Consider the following 17,444-nt stretch of genomic DNA (forward strand, 5'->3'; position numbering starts at 1 on the left):
CGTACATTTTCTAAAGTTTTTAAACAAAAAATGTAAGACAATTTCTCTTTTAAACTAAGTTCCTTTGTTAAGCTTCATTTTCCCAGGGCTTGCTTGTTTAGAAAGGCAATTCACCAATGGGTCTTTTGAATCCCTTCTGTTGGAGGAGGGCTGGGGTGATGGGGAGTCACCTGAAACTAAACTGGCCTGATTTTTTTTTAATCCACTTTTAGACAAGAGCACTTTACGAGTTGTTACATTGTCAGGACTAGCTGAAAAGTCCAAACCAGGCACACAGCCAGCAGCCTCCACAAGGAGAAAATGCAGCCTGAGGCTTGAAGGGAACCAAACTAGCCCAGCAACCTTCCATGCCTCACAGGGAGGGGGCATAGCAGATCTGTGCCCTGGCCCAGCCGGAGGCTGGAACTTTTATTCCCCCAGAGATGTTGAAACCTGCAGGTGTCTGTCTGGGCAGCAAAGGGTCTTGGTGGACGCACTATGAGGCTGTCGATGGGGGTCTGTGGGAGACGTCCCCGTTCCCCCATCTGAGTGGATTGTTGTCTGCTGGAGTTTTCCTCCAGCACCTGCTTGACTTTCCACACATGAACCAGAGTGGCCACACTTGAGTGGATTGTTGTCTGTTGGAGATTTTCTCCAGCATTTGCCTGACTTTCCACACTGCACAGCGCTTTCGTTTCGTGTTGTTTCTGTCTGTTGTAATTATATTTCTTTCTTTGTTTAATAAAACTGTCACTGACCACCTGCAAGTGGCACCAGTAAGATCTTAGCCTAGGGCCTTGGCCCAGGGGGTCTGAGCATGGGGAAGAACCTGTCAGTTTGAGGGGACAGCTGCAAAGGACTTCTTTCCCTTGCCCCAAGATGACTGGGAATTCTTCTGCCTTGGAAGGCCCCTGGGTCAACATTTGCAGAAATCTAAAAGAAAAAGCCTCTGGAGGTGAGTAGAGGGGGTTCGAGTCCCCTGGTAAGTGAATGGTGGTGAGATGTCGCCCCATTCACTGAGACCTGATTTTGTCTTTGTGGCCATTTGTCTGTCTTGTTTACTTCGGTGTGTTTTCTGTTCTGTTTCCTGAGGTAGGGAAGGTCTGAGTGAGATTGGCAGGCTCACTCAACAGACTCTGGATTCAGCATGCTGAGTGAAAACAACACAGAGTTCTGGTAGAGATAAACTGGGGACCCATTAGTCCCCAACTCAGCCTTTGGTTGTTGTCTTGTCTAGTTCTGTTTTAGAATTGGTACCAGTTTTAAATGTGGATCTTTGGGGATTTTTTTTAACTCAGGAATTCCTGCTTCTTGGGTAAGTACCCTATTATTTGAGCCACACTCCTAGCCATTTTTGGTTTAGTTATGTTTGAGAGTCTTGTGCTTTTTGCCAGGTCCAGTCTGGCCTATGATTTTTCCACTTATACCTTCTTTGTACCTGAAATTACACAGTACCATGCTCTGCTTGTTATTGGGGTGAGGGTCTCACTAACTTTTTGCCCAACATAGCCTCAAGCTGCGACCCTCCCAATCTCTACCTCTAAGTCACTGTGATTGCAGATATGAGGACAATTCTTGAACCTGCCAATTGTTAACAAGTTCATAAAGATGCAAATGTCAGTAATAGAGGGTATGAGTAAACATGAAAGAAAGGAAATGCATCCAAGTGAGAGGACTGGCTTCCACAACAGGCCCTATCCTCCACTGTGAGCAGAAGGAGTGAGACTAGGTTTCAACTGGTGTTTTGAATTTGGGGTTGGGGAAATGATTAGCTTCCCTATGGTAGCTTTATGTCAACAAGATTATTGGATTACAAATAAGAAGGTGAAAATAAGATGGTAGTCTGAGTGAGAAAACTCATTAAGTAAGCATTATTAGCAATCCACTACAGCATATGAAAGAAATATGAAGTTTCTTTGGTGGAACTGAGTTCTCACTTGCCAGTGTTAGTCACCAGTATCTAGTAATACCAGTTGTCTACTTACATAATATTTTTTCTGTAATGTTTTCCAACTCAATTAATTCTAAATTAAATGTACACATTTATTGTTATATTTTCTTTGGCTCTTGATGAAAATACAGTATTCCTCACTCTGCTGTTTAAAAATTAACTATGACCATACTTGAATTATACTTTTGCATTTTTAATAAAATCAAATTATGTCTGTGTTTACAAAGCAACATGGAGTATTTTAGAACTTTATTTTAAATGAATCAAACCTGAGTAAATTCAGAGTCGTCTTTTGGGCTTGCAATAATTAGGTAATCTTGAGTGTCTGAGGTAAAATGTCTCACTTGAGAGCTCCGTGGAATAATGATGGTTTGTACCTGCAATAAAGATAGAAGAGAAGAAATAAAATGATGACCTTAAGGAAAAGACTAGGCTCCTAGTGTTTGAAGAATTGTCCTGATCTGTGGATAAACCAAATTGTTCTTTGAAAAGGCGCAAATCTACCCCTGAGTTAAGATACCTTTCACCTTTACCTTGCATTCATAAACTGTTTTGCTGAGTGGTAACTCCTTTGTACAATTACTTAGAGGTAATAAAAATACAATTTTAAAACATTGAACAAACATTATCTTCAATTTGATTAATGTTACAAATCTGAGTTTCTTTTAGGCAATCTGAGGAAAAAAAATTGAGAGAGGAAGAGTGGACGAATGCAGTCTTAATAATTATTGTACATATATGAAAATGGAACCAGGAAATTTGAGGGCATGAGTGAGGTTGGGAGAGAATGATGGCAGAGGTAATATTGATCAAGATGCATTATACTAATGAATGGAAATTCCTTTGTATACCACTTAAAGATAATTTTTAAAAGGAAAAAAATATTGTTTTTACCAGAAATAACTTCAATTCAGCGGTGAATGCATATACACTGCTAGCAGAAGGTCTTTCTCCATTTCTTTCTTCATGAGTAACCACTATGTAGGGGGAAAGGCCAATGATAAAGGCCTCACAGCTTTCAGGATTTTCTATATTTAAATCCTAGAAATCAGAACAATAGTAATTCATGCTGTGTTCAAAATTTACCTGTACATTTTATTCTATGTATCATTTTGAAAAAGTGATATTAGGTGCCTCGTTAGCCTAGTAGGTAGCACGTCAGTCTCATAAAAAGATATTTACCACAACTGGAATAAAAATTCCTTGCCATCGGTAAACAGTCAGCGATGATTTTCGTAACATTATTCCATATGTCAAATCTTCTAACGTAAAGAAACACCAGCCAGAAGATGACTTGTTCAAAAAACTTTGAAATGTGGAAAAGACAGAATCCATTCCTCCTAAGAAACATGATTATTTATTAGTGTATTTCTCTTTCATAATTTATGTAATTTATTATTAAACAATGAGACTAGTGAGTTTATAACTACACATAAAAATCTTGCCATGGTGTGTGTGTGTGTGTGTGTGTGTGTGTGTGTGTGTGTGAGAGAGAGAGAGAGAGAGAGAGAGAGAGAGAGAGAGAGAGAGAGAGGCAGATAGGAGACATACTGAAACTGAGACAAGCTAGAAAATTTCAGAATAACTGAAAATATTAACTCATAAATAAGAAAAATACTAATACTATAAGTACATATAGACTTTTCCAGAGCCTTTTTTTTTTATAGGTCGTGGGGCCTGAACTCTGGGCCTGGGCACTGTCCCTCAGCTCTTCAGCTCAATGCTAGTGCTCTACCACTTGAGCCACAACGCCACTTCCAGCTTTTTCTGCTTATGTAGTGCTGAGAAATCGAACCCAGGGTTCATGCATGCAAGGCAAGCACTCTACCACTGAGCCAACTTTCCAGCTCTCCAAAGCCTATTTTAAAACAAATTCTGAATGTGGATTTAAAAGAAAAATATGTTAAACAAGTCAACTTTCATAAATGTGGTGAAAATATAACCAAGAAACTTAAAAATAATAAATGTTTTGCAGAAATATGCTGAATGCAGATTTTAGAACTTACACGGTATTTTGAAACTGCACCTTCTAATGGTTTCTCACTGTACATTTTACATTTTACACATTTTAACAATGATAATGAAAACATACAAATTTCAAATGACTGTCAAGGTTTTGTCAAATACCTATTACTTCTACATATCCTACACTCCTGTGTTACAATTAAAAGAGTGAAGAGAAAACTATCCTCTAATGAAGAACTACTGAAAATTCTATTATGAATTAATCATGACTACACCAAGGCTAATAGTATGATCATGATGCAACAAGAACAAGATTCAAGGTTGAAAACTAGGCTCCTTTTATGAAGGAAATGTTTGAACATACAAAAATGTCAGTCCAAGAATGCATAAAGTCAGTACTTATAGCATATCCATTATAGATTGTCTTTCCTAAAAATCCAACAAATGCTTGTTTTGTTAATTTTTAAACAAGTAATCAGACACTAGTAGCTCACGGCTGTAATCCTAGCTTCTCTGGTGGCTGAGGTCTTCAGATCACAAAACCAGCCCAGTCAGGAAAATCCATGAGATTCTTATCTCCAATTAATCACCAAAAAAAAAAAAAAAAGGAAGTGGTGGTGTGGCTCAAAGTGATAGAGAGCTGGCCTTGAGAGGAAAAAAAAAAAGGAAAGAAAAGAAAAAAGAAAAAATGTTCAAGGACAGTAATTATCCCCTGAGTCCAAAGACAGGCACCAAAAAAAGGAAGAAGAAAAAAGAGAAAAGAAGAAAGAAGGGAAACCATGGGAACTATGTTTCTTTGGGCCTGGCTTACTTCACTTAATATAAGTTTTTCCAAGTCCTTATTTGTAATAACTAGTATATGTCTGAGACAAGCAGAAACAGTCAGATAAGTTGATGTTAGGTGAAATGAACCCCAAGATAAGGATTCAAATGTGTTTTTCTTTCTTGTGATTGTTTCTAACATATTTATAAGATGATTTCTTTGTTGCTTTGTATGTCCCTCCCCCACTGTGTTTTTCTTTCTTGTGATTGTTTCTAACATATTTATAAGATGATTTCTTTGTTGCTTTGTATGTCCCTCCTCCACGGTATAACCCCTGCTTTTGCTGTATTTGATGTTGGTATAATTTGTGGAGGGGAAGGGAAAAAACAAATCGTTAAATAGAGATACAGGTGGACCCATTGAAACAATGAGATTTATAAGTCATTATGTCGAAAAACAAACTTTACAACTTTGGCCGGGGGTGGGAGAATGAGGGGGGTGGGAGATGGGAAGGGATGGGAAGGGGAAACAAAGGAGGAGGCAATAATGCTTGATAAAAAATGTACTCAGTACCTTGCCCATGTAATTGTAACCCTTCTGTACAGTATTTTCACAATTTAAAAAAAAAAAACGGAAAGAAAAGAAGACAGAAGGAAGATAAAAGAAGAAAGAAGGCAGAAAAAAGAGGAAAGAAGAAAGGAGGAGGAGAAGGAGAAGAAGAGGAAGAAGAAGAAGAGGAAGAGGAAGGAGAAGAGGAAGAGGAGGAGGAGGAGGAAGAAGGAAGAGGAGGAGGAGGAGGAGGAGGGCCATAACTCTCCCTTGCAAATCCTTAGTGATCCTGAAACATGACATTCTGTGCCATAATTCAAGAAGGCAAATGAAGAAGTGACTGGTAGTGTTTTAGAATCTACATTCATGCAAATACTTCCACAATGCAGACTCCAAATGATAGTAATAGAATGGAGTTGGAAAGCATTTACCCATCTCTCCAACCTGAACAACTAAAAACTGCTCTGAATCCAATGCCACATCACCACCTTCTTTGACTTTATTGTCCCAGCCAGGCATAATAGCATGAATTTTCAGCACCTGTTCCTTCACCTTCATTCATTATGATATTCACATCCAATCTTTCCCTACAAAAAGCACCTGATTTTTTCATTATAGCTTTCTGTAATCCTAACAGTAATGGTTATTCTTTAGATTCTCATCTTGTTGGTCTTCTACCCAGCAAATGCTCCAGATTGTCTCCTCCATTTTAATGCACTCTTCTGCTAGTGATTGCAATCCCATATTCTCCTGGGCTTCTCATCAGGTATTCCAAACCTACTTTGGAAGGTCATTATTCCATCCTCAGCATTCAATATGAGTCTTTTAAAAGTTTGGTCTAAGACCTCTTCTCTTTTCTATAACTGGTTGTAAATTTTCTTTCCATGTGTTTGAATAAAATGCATGCAAAAGATTTCCAAATATAAAATCAAACAAACAACTATTTAGGATTTGGATATGTGGATCAGGTGACAGAGTGCCAGCCAATGCGTGAAAGTGTCAGATACCTCATCCAAGCCTCAGTTAAGGAAAAAATTAAAAAAAGATAACCAAGCTTATTTTCCAGTAGAGACCTTAACATCTCAAAAACAACTCAAACTCAACATGTGTTAAAATACATTCATTTTTATTTCCACCACAAGAATAATATTTGCTTTTCTTTCTGAATTCCCTTTTTTTTTCCTGAATGACATGACCTCCACCCACTGTATAAGTTAGAAAATTAGGAGTTATTCCTGGCATTTCTTTGTCTACCTTAAAATCCAGTCCACCACTGGGTCTAAACTACCATCATTGTTGCCTTTTTCCTGTCTCTCCATGTCCTCTCTGCTCTTCTAACCAAACCATTGTTTGTATAGCACTATGGATAATATCACCAAAATGCAGAGATGATCATATGAAACAACCCCCCATCACCCATCATGCCCAAACTACCCAGAGACTTTCAATTAAACAAAGATAAAAGGTTAATACCTGTAATTCTTTGTTAACACATCAACATCAATCCTGTCCTTTATTTCTGTGCCCATTTTCCACTCTGGTTCTTCATTTAGAATCTGGCATTTTAGGCTTCGAGTCTGTTACCCTGACAATCTCCAACCCTTCAGCCCAGTTCTTTCCATGACGAATCTCTACTCATTGTTCAGCTTATTTCAAACACTGGCACCCCTGAGAAACACTTTCATATGTGTTGTTTTGTTTTTTTTTTAACATTGCCAGCTTTCCCTTTACAACATTTGTTCAAATTTACACTACACACTGATTTATACTGATTTATTCCTGGCAGCTTCTAAATGCTAAGCTCCAAGGGCTCCATTCCATGTTTAGTACATAATAGGTGCTTAATAACTACTCATCGATGCAATAATAGAATTAGCTATCTGTTCTCCATTTTCAATAGATTCATTCAATAAGATTCATGGAAATCACGAGAGTCTTATCCATGTGATAAATTAGTTTAAATGTTTTTCTCTTATAAGATTTTAAACATACTTGTTCCAAAGGCTGTCTCAGGTATTGTTTCCCACTGCACACTCACAGCTAAATCAATGCCATTGGCACGTGACACATTTAGGTATACGGTCCTGTTGGATTCTTCGACATCTATAGAGCTTGCTCTATAGAAACAAGAAACAAAGCAAAAAAGAGCATATTTTTATATATTTAACTGTACATAATATGGGTAGCATGTACTTGACCTAAATTTTCACTATCTGGGAATCCAAAAAGTTGATACATTGACTCTAGCACTCAAAAATATTCACTTATGTAGCTTTTTTTGATGCACAAATGCAACACTGAAACCATGGCCACAAAAATTAAGTAAAGAGGGGGCTGGGAAGGTGGCTCAGTAGTAGAGCACTTGCCTTGCATGCCTGAGGCCCTGGGTTTGATTCCTCAGCACCACATAAGCAAAAAGAAAAAAGCTGGAAGTGGCACTGTGGCTCAAGTGGTAGAGCGCTAGCCTTGAGCTGAAAAGCTGAGGGACAGTGCCCAGGCTCAGAGTTCAGGCCCCACGACCGGACCCAAAAAAAAAAAAAATTAAAGATCAGAAATTTCCCATTAGATGGAGAATAAATAGAAAGAGAAATAAATTTTATTCTTAAACTTCTCCACACATATATCCAATATCTGATAGAAAAATAAAGTGAGGAAATTCTTAGCATAATACTAAAACTAGAGGTCTTAAAATACTTTATGACAAAAATCTCATAAAATTGGACAGCTCCTAAAGGAAATTTTCAAGCTCCAAGATGTTAATAAACGTTTGAAGAGTTTGAAGAGTATGAAATGCAATAGGATCATACAAAACAACCCTCTTTGTGGCTAAACCACCCAGATTAAACCAGATAGAAAACTCACGTTTACAACAATAACAAAATATTATTTATATTATTTCTTGTTTTTTATTGGGATTAAAAACACAAAATAGTGAAGCTCTTTACCTATAAGTACCAGTTCCAAGAATATGAGAATTCTATTGACACCACTCTTTAGGATTTATTTAGGTTTTTATGCTCCTGTTACCAGGCCACTTATAATTTCTCTAAATTTAATCTTCTAGAGTTAAATTCAAACCCCACTTTTTAAATAAGGAGAACTGGTTATGATGCCACATGTTTGTAATTGCAGCAGGTGAAACTAGAGGATGTCTGTCCCAAGACTGGCTCAGCCAAATGTGGAAAAAAAATTTTAAGGAATGTATAAGGGCATGGCTCAAGTGGTAGAATGTTTACCTAGTAAGTTTAAGACCCTGGTTTCAGCCAGGTGCCGGTGGCTCACACCTGTAATCCTAGCTGTTCAAGAGGCTGAGATCTGAGGATCATGGTTCAAAGCCAGCCCAGAAGGAAAGTCCGTGAGACTCTTATCTCCAATAAACCACCAAAAAAACAGAAGTGGTTCTGTGGCTCAAGTGGTAGAGTACTAGGCTTCTCTGAAGAGCTGAGGGACAGTGCCCAGGCCCAGAGTTCAATCCCCATGACTTACCAAAAAGGAAAAAAAAAATAAAAGATCCTGATTTCAATCCTATGGCCAGCAAAAAAAACTAAACTAAAACAAAGAAAATACCAATTTCCTTGTACATTTTTAATCACAAAATATTCCCTTTCTAGTTTCAAAAAAGACAATTTCCTTATAAATAAACTCTACCTATTTCCAACGGCCAAGATGCTGAATAAGCCTAATGGGGCCTGGTTTTGTAAAACTGTGATCAGCGTTTGAACACGTGTCCCTAATTTAGCACCTCCAGTTGGATTAAACAAGGTGCAGACAAAATGTTCATCCATTTCTGGTTCCGTGTCTAATATGGCAGATATGTGTAGGGTCTGAAAACAAAAACAAAGGATTAAGTTAGTAGAAATACAACATTGTTCCAACACATACACAGAGAAATTCCTCAAACACTTTGACAACCAATAGTATTTTGAGAATAATCTTTTTTAATTTAATACTGCCCCCAATATGTTTTGGGGATTTTCAAAACTATGACAATTAACAAAAACACGTGCATTAAGAGATTCGGCCTTGCCTTGGCTGCATAACTCTATTATTCTCAATCTGGTTTAGGATTCAGTCTAGAAGCAGTGGTAGACATAGAAAGCACAAAATAGAAATAAAGTGTTCACCCACTGGAAAATGAATAAACAAACTATATCCTATTCAGTCAAAAGCAACCCAATTCAGCAATAAAAGAACCAATTACTGTATAGTGCAGCCATAGATATTTCAAGAATTGTATTGAATGAAGGAAGGCAACACAAAGAGTAGATACTATTTCATTCTATTTAAACAAATTTGAGAACCAGCAAAGTGAGTATTCAGTATTAAAAATTAGAAAATACTTTCCATGGAAGGCAAAGGGAGAATTTTCTAGACACTAGTAATGTTGAGTATCTTCATTTGAACACGTTACAGGTAGACAAACGTATTTTAAAGTCATTCATCTATATGCTTAAGATTAGTATATTTTACTGTTTATACTTCAAAACAAAAACAGGTAGAAAAGAATTCGGTGAGTTAAGAATTCTGCTTAACTCGAAAAGGTCAGATAAGTTGATGTTAGGGAAATGAACCCTAAAATATGTATTCAAATGTTTTTTTTTCTTTCATGCAATTGTTTCTAACGCATTTATAAGATTATTTCTTTGTTGTTTTGTATGTCCCTCCCCCACAGTATAACCCGTGCTTTCACTGTTAAAAAAAAAAAAGAATTCTGCTTAACTCTTATGAGCTAACATTTAGTATGCTTAATAAAACAGAAAGACCTTTCAATAAACTGAAAAAAAGAGACTTCAGGAAAAAACACAATAAACAATCATTTAAAATAGATAAATAAAAAATAGGAATAAAGCAACAGCAAATTCTTATTTCACTTCAAATTTTTTGGTCATGCCAAGACTTTTGAACAAATCAATAAAATGTTTTAAATTTCCAAAAATAAAAATAATCAAACATGAACATATGTTGAACTTTACAAAAGCACATCACTATGAAAATTATCTAATTATTTAACTTTAGGGCTAAGATGTAGCTCCAGTACCAGAGCACTCATGAAGCATACACAAGGTCCTGGGTTCAATCCCCAGAACTGCAAAAATGAACTGAAATAAACAAATTAATTATAAAGTTTAGTAGCAGAAAGAGAAAATTAGTGCATAGGAAAGAATTTTGGAAGGCAAACTTCTATGTACAGATTACATTCATAACAAATGTCAAATCCAGCATCTTTTCTCCAATAAATGACTCCCCTTCTCAAACAACTACATTTTGTTGAGAATGAACAAAACAAAAAGAAATGAATGGCTTGTAATGTTAGTTCTATGAATCAAAACTTTTTAAACAATGTAAAGTATTCCATTTGGATAGGCTTGAAATTTAAAATAGCAAAATATGTACTTTTATTTATACACATATTTCTCTACTGAGAACAAATTTTTCCTGTTATTCTCTTCTCTCTCTCTACACACACACACACACACTATATAACATAACAGCTCTTGACACACAGTTATTCATAAAAAATTTATCTCTCACCACTTAGAGGCATAAAAAGCTATAAAGAATATGCCACTAAGAAAATTATTTGTAAGTTGTAAAGACAATCTGTTCTCATTAAGTTCATACTCTACCTTGAATCGAACACCTTCCTCTAAAACAATAAAACCTCTGGAAGGAGTCAAATCTTTTGACTCTACTGAAGAATTGACATCTGTCACCATGAACTGAACTGTCACAGTTCCAAACAGTCCTTGGGCAGGTTCCCGGACAATGTACAGTACTGCAACACTTTCCTGCACGTGGACAGCTACTGGTTCTCTCAGGAAAAAGTGCTCACTGTTGTTAAAGGACACAACTCCAGGGCCATCGTCATTAGCAAGAATAGTGATTAAAGCTGCCAAAAAACCAACATGCAAGTGATAAATGAAGATAGAAGAGGTTATAAATGCTGAAACAAGGGTACAAATTTTATTAGAAATGGACAAGTCTAAGGTGGTCATTTTTAGAATATCACTCCTTTTGGTTTTTTTTTTTTTGGTCAGTCTTGGAGCTTGAACTCTGGGCCTAGGTGCTGTCCCTCAGCTCTTTAGCTCAAAGCAAGCGCTCTACCACTTGAGCCACAGTGCCACTTCCGCCTTTTTCTGCTTATGTAGTGCTGAGGAATCAAACGCAGGGCCTCATGCATGCAAGGCAAGCACTCTACCACTGAGCCACCTTCTCAGCCCTATCATTCCCTTTGTAAAAGGGAAATGTTTAAGGTCATTTAATGAATTTTCATGTTCATTCAAAATACTTTTTAATCTTGGAACAGAAGGCAGGTTTGTCAGCCTGATGAAAAGATACCTCTAATGAGTGAACACAAAATATCACATAATTCAAGCAGTGATATTTCCCACCGCCGAAACAGAATCAAAACAATGATACTTGTCATCATGACTTTATGGGAATGTTCTTGGCCATCAGCCAGGTAATTTGTGAAAGTGATGGAAACATCAGAACTGTCACTTTTCTAAATAAAATGCTTGTTTGCTAAGAAAATTTAACAGAACTATAATGAGTTAAAATAACCCAAAAGATTTCAAAGGCAAGAGCATTCTATTTACCCAACTAATAAAAATACTAATAGGAGCTCTAAAAACTAATACCAATAAGGACATACCACTTGTTCAGTCTACATTAAATCACTTAATTTGCACTATATCCCTGTAAGATTGATTATATTTTTATTCACATTTTATAGAGTATATGAGTAAAACACAGATAGGTACAATTAAAGAAATTCAAAAGCTAGAAAGCCAAGCACCTTGTCTGATTCCAAAGTCTAGCTCTTGTGAACAATGCTGTCATAAATTTTTGTTATGCATAAATATTTCTTATATATTGATTGACAGCATGTCCAACAATAGAAAATATATGCCATGGCATATTAGATATTTATACCTATATATATTTATACCCATAAAGAAAAGTGAAATCAGTCATTTGCAGGAAAGTGGATAGAACTGGAAGTCTTAGTGTTGAATATAATAAACTTCAAAAAGTCAAAAATCATGTTTTTGCTTATTTGTGAACCTTAAAAGATACATTTTTTCAAGGACATGTACTTATGAACAAATTATATATACTTATACATAGCGAGAGGAAGAGAGCATGAGTCTAACTATGGTACTGCTTAGAGTTTTGAGGGAAAGAGGAAAATAGAACTATGTAAAGTAAATCATTTTGAAATACACTGCAACATTCATTGTATGACGATGATAGGAGAAATCTCAGTGAAAATTGTAAATCAATAGGATTGAAGGACCATGAAAGAGAAAGCCATAGAGAGGATTACTCTGATTAAATGTAATATATCCATATCTGAAATATTATAGTGAAAACCCTTAGAACAATTAATATACATTAAAAATAAACAAATTACAGGAATATAAATAAAGCACCTTTAGTTAGGGGTTGAGTATGAATATTCAAAACAAGTTTTGTTGGGGAAATAAATAGGGTGGATAAATTAGTTTGCATATGTAAAAATAGAACAATGAAATGTGTTAAAATTGTTTTTCAAGTAGTAAGAGTAAAGGGGGATGATAGAGAAGGTAAATTTGATGGGGATACCTTGCATGAATGTGTGGAAATGTCACAGTGATACCCTCCTTGTTAATAAAAATTTGTTTTAAAAAAGCTAAAGAGTGCAAAACTAATGCACAAAGCCAGGAAGTCTGCTTAAGACTACATGTCCTTTAAAAAAATATAATTTTAAGTAGCTGTATGTAGGGGTTTCAATTCAACATGTCAGTTTGTGAATATAATGTATCTGAACCATGGTTCTATCTTGATACGTCAGCTTTTCTTTACAGAATTTAACCGTTAAACAGTTTTTATTCACAATAGGTAGTGCACTTAGAAATTAACATAAAAACAGAAGATCTATATGAAGATAATCACAAGGTGTGTAACTATAACAGGCACTGTCAGTGCTTCACTAAATCCCTTTGTCCCACTAGGGTCATTTGCAGAAGTTCCTATTCTCCTGTGGTCTCTCTCTCATCTGAGCACAGCATCACTCAGACAAGAGTCAGGCCAGAACTGCTGAAGGTGCTAGAGATGTTAACGTCCCTGCAATTAGTAATGGGAGGTAGTAAATAGATACCCAATTCCTTACTTTGCACGGCAGAGTTGCAGTGATCTGAGGATTACAGCACAACTAAGGCTCAATAGTTCACAGCAGTAATTCATTAGTGCACCTCCCCTCAGTTTTAAATAGATTAAAATATATTGCATATTGAAATGATTAATTATAGTGCTGGTTTACATCAGATAGTAGAAAAACTTTTACTCTTACATTGCACGTGAGCAATGAATAATAAATTCTTTTTTTTTTCTTTTTAGTCAGTCATGGGGCTTAAACTCTGGGCCTGGGCACTGTGCCTCAGCTCTTCAACTCAAGGCAAGCACTCTACCACTTGAGTCATAGTGCCACTTTTGGTTTTTTGGTGGTTTATTGGAGATAAGAGTCTCATGGGGAAGTGACACTGTGGCTCAGGTGGTAGAATGCTTGCCTTGAATTGAAGAGCTGAGGGACAGCACCCAGGCCCAGAGTTCAAGCCCCACGACCCACAAAAACAAAAACAAAAACAAAAGAGGTCTCATGGATGTCCCTGCCCAGGCTGGCTTTAAACCACAATCCTCAGATCTCAGCCTCCTGAATAGCTAGGATTACAGGTGTGAGCCACTGGCATCTGGCCAATCAATTCTTTTTATGTTAAATAAAACATATTTGCCAAATGAAATCAGAAGTGAGAAAACTAGAGAAAGTTATTTTATAATGCTTATTTGGAATAAACTTTAATTGAATTTAATAGATTAAATATACTTAATATTTTAAGTTTTTTAACTTTACAATGAAAGACATCATAATACATTTAAAAGATAAAAGACAGTATAGGAGAAATATTTACGTAAGTTGGCCCATTTCATCTAAAGCCACATGTCTTCAAACCCTTACATCAAATGAGCCAATAAATTACTTCTGTTTAAAACCATCTGAATTGAGTTTTCCATTGCTCATACATAAACAATTTCTTGACAACACATGGTATCCATTCCTCCATTCTCTATGCTCTACAGAAAATTAATCTCATCTCAATCATATACTTATTTGAATTTGAAACAATACCCTCAAACAAAGGTTTCTGATGGCTTAGAAATGTCAGTTTATTGGATCAATATACCAATTAAACTAAAGCCCATTCTGAGGTTATTCAAAATTCTTTTATGATTTTTACTCAAATCAGATGTTTTCACACAAAGAACAATAATTCAGAAATATAACAGTCAATGAACATAAAACCAAAAGAAGATTTAAGCCACTGGCAAAAAAGGGAGGTTGAAATGTTAGCCATCAACCAATTAGTCCTCTAAATCCATTGGCTTTTCTATCATCTGAAAGACAACAAAGTGACTTTGTGGGGGAGGTAGGGTGTTGTTGGGAACTGTACTGAAGATCTTGTGCATGCTAAGCTCAAGCTCTTTCACTGAGTTACTTCTTCCACTCTTTAAAATCACTTTTAAATAGGCCTTTTGAACCAAGATCATTATATTCATGAGGTTTTCCCTTTTATCATAACTCTTTACCTTTTTCTTAAGTAGTCAGCACAATACCTATGAAGGAGTGAAACAAGATACCTTTTAGCAACAATGTCAAATCACTCCAACTAAAAGATCTGGTGCTCATAATCTGTCTGAAGCATTTGTACCCCCTGTTCCGTGCAGAAATGCGGTGGCACTTCAATGACACAGTAAGGATGGCCTTTGTCACTCTTTCTATTGCTGAGCAGGAAACTAGAGCAGAACACAAAATCTAAAGGAAGGACATCGACAAATTGCATAAAGCTAATAATTAAGGATTTATTTATTTTTTTATCGGTCATGGGGCTTGAACTCTGGGCTTGGGCGCTATTCCTCACCTCTTCAGCTGAAGGCAAGCGCTCTACCGCTTGAGCCACAGCACCACCTCCAGTTTTCTAGTGATTTATTGGAGATAAGAGTCTCACAGAGTTTCTTGCCTGGGTTGGCTTTGAACCATGATCCTCAGATTTCAGCCTCCTGAGTAGCTAGGATTATAGGTGTGAGCCACTGGTGCCCAGCAGTTGAGGAACTTTTAATAGTATCATTAACATAACTTATGTTTTTGTTTTACACAAAGACACACACAGTCTAGATGCACTATTACACTGCCACAAAATGCTTAACTTAAATTTTTTTTAATGCTAAGTATCCAGAGTATAGGCCCTCATCACATTAGGGAAAGCAGCAGAGAAAGGGACCATGTGCAAAATCTAATAATTACCTATTGTATTCTCTCCCAGCTCTAGTCCAGGAGAAGGATTTGTTAATATCAACTGAAACTTTTCATCTCCCTCTGGAATGCCATCATCAAGAATCAAAATGTCAACTGTTTTAGACCTTTCTCTATCAGCAAAGTGAAGAATCTGGTCAAAAAGATAAAAGGAAACAGTAGAATGGTTAATATCTCTATGTTTTTTATGAAGTGTTTAGAAAGAAGTACAAAATAGCTGTGAAGGGAAAGAATACCTATCTTAGAGGGAATTTATTTCATTCATTTTAGTATGATATAGTATGAAGTTAATATATTTTTTAAGTAAAGCAATGGAGGTAAAGAAAAAAGCAAATATTTGGCTACAAAATAAAAGACATGGAAGTTTCTCAAGACTCCACATTGAGCTCCACTATGTCCCAGCAATCCCACTTTTGGACATTTACCCAAATGATCACAAACAAGACCACACTAAAGCTACCAGCACAACTATGTTTATTGCAGCATTATTTACCATAGCTAAGATATGGAACCAACCCAGATGCCCCTCAGTAGATGAATGGATCAAAAAATGTGACATATATATATATATATATATATATATATAAAGTCTATGCTTCCGTCAGAAAGAATGACACTGCCCCATTTGTTAGGAAATGGAAAGACTTGGAAAAAATTATATTAAGTGAAGTAAGCTAGGCCCAAAGAAACATAGGTCCCATGGTTTCCCTTATTTGCAATAACTAGTATAAGTCTAGGACAAGCAGAAAAGGTCAAAAGCTATGTACATATAACCATATAAGATAATGTTAAGCAAAAGATAGGGACACATGTGTTGTTTTTTTCTTGCTTGCTATTGTTTGTAATGTATTTATAATGTTCTATCTGATTTTTTTTGTTTCTTTGGTAGGTTCCTCCCCAACGGTGTAACCCTGTTATTACTGTATTTGATTCTGGTGCCCTGCATCTTGAATATACATTTTTCTAATTTGGGGAGGAAAAGGGAAAAAATAAAATGCTTAAATAGGGATACAGGTTGACTCATTGTAACAATGAGATGTATAAGACACTATGTTGAAAACAAACTTTACAACTTTGGGCTGGGGGGTTTGGGAGGGAGGGAGGAGTCGGGGAGGTGGGGAGGGAAGGGATGGTAGGGGAAAAAACAAAGGAGGGTGTAACAATGCTTGATAGGAAATGTACTCATTACCTTACTCATGTAACTGTAACCACTCTGTACAGTATCTTTACAATAAAAATATATATTAAAAAAATAGAAGACATGTAAAGACAAAATAAAAAGTATGTTGAAAACTTAAGGGGTTTCAATAAATTGAAAAAAAGAAATAAAAAGAATTAAAATATTCAAGATGCATAAGAAACATTTTGGTGAGGTCATCTAATGATAAATATTCCTTATATTCTATTCTCCCATAATTCTTGCCATAAAATAGTTATTGAATATAGAAATAATCTTTAGAATAATAGAAAAATTCAGTTCAAATGAGTAAATTAGTGTAAAAAATGATTCCTTCATATGGAAATATTTTATTTCAGAATGGAATAGTTAATATATTTGCTATTATTATTTATATAGGACTTAAATCACTATAATTCACAAGGACTAATGATTACAACTCCACCTGAAGTGTCCTCTGTGATACAAGTTGAGACCCACCATTGGAGTAAAGATGTAATCCAACCCCAGTTGAGCTTCTAAATTCTGGGCATATACGAACAAGGAGACTTGGCCAGAAGCCCCTCTGCCCCTCTGGGCTACCAGGGTTAGACTTCCATAGGTTTCACTGACTTCAAACCTACAATAAAGAGAATGCAGCCATTTTTCTCTTATAAAGTTAATTGTCTTGGTAGTAAAGAATCAGAAGCCCAGGAAAAGGCTCGCACCC

General features: G+C 36.1%; 1 protein-coding gene across 1 annotated transcript in view; it reads right to left on the bottom strand.

Moving 5' to 3' along the window:
- Window positions 1-17,444, bottom strand: part of Adgrv1 (adhesion G protein-coupled receptor V1) — a 479,179-nt gene that overhangs the window by 375,966 nt on the left and 85,769 nt on the right. Inside the window, exons 40-47 of the mRNA XM_042690972.1 lie at window positions 17,216-17,354; window positions 15,550-15,691; window positions 10,835-11,097; window positions 8,856-9,031; window positions 7,200-7,324; window positions 3,113-3,270; window positions 2,825-2,971; window positions 2,200-2,307 (exon numbers count right to left, since the gene is read on the bottom strand). Coding sequence (XP_042546906.1) covers window positions 2,200-2,307; window positions 2,825-2,971; window positions 3,113-3,270; window positions 7,200-7,324; window positions 8,856-9,031; window positions 10,835-11,097; window positions 15,550-15,691; window positions 17,216-17,354 — 1,258 coding nt within the window. The remainder of the gene's footprint in view (window positions 1-2,199; window positions 2,308-2,824; window positions 2,972-3,112; window positions 3,271-7,199; window positions 7,325-8,855; window positions 9,032-10,834; window positions 11,098-15,549; window positions 15,692-17,215; window positions 17,355-17,444) is intronic.

Source organism: Dipodomys spectabilis, unplaced genomic scaffold (genome assembly GCF_019054845.1).
Source record: "Dipodomys spectabilis isolate Male_0828 unplaced genomic scaffold, ASM1905484v1 ptg000140l, whole genome shotgun sequence".
NCBI lineage: Eukaryota > Metazoa > Chordata > Mammalia > Rodentia > Heteromyidae > Dipodomys > Dipodomys spectabilis.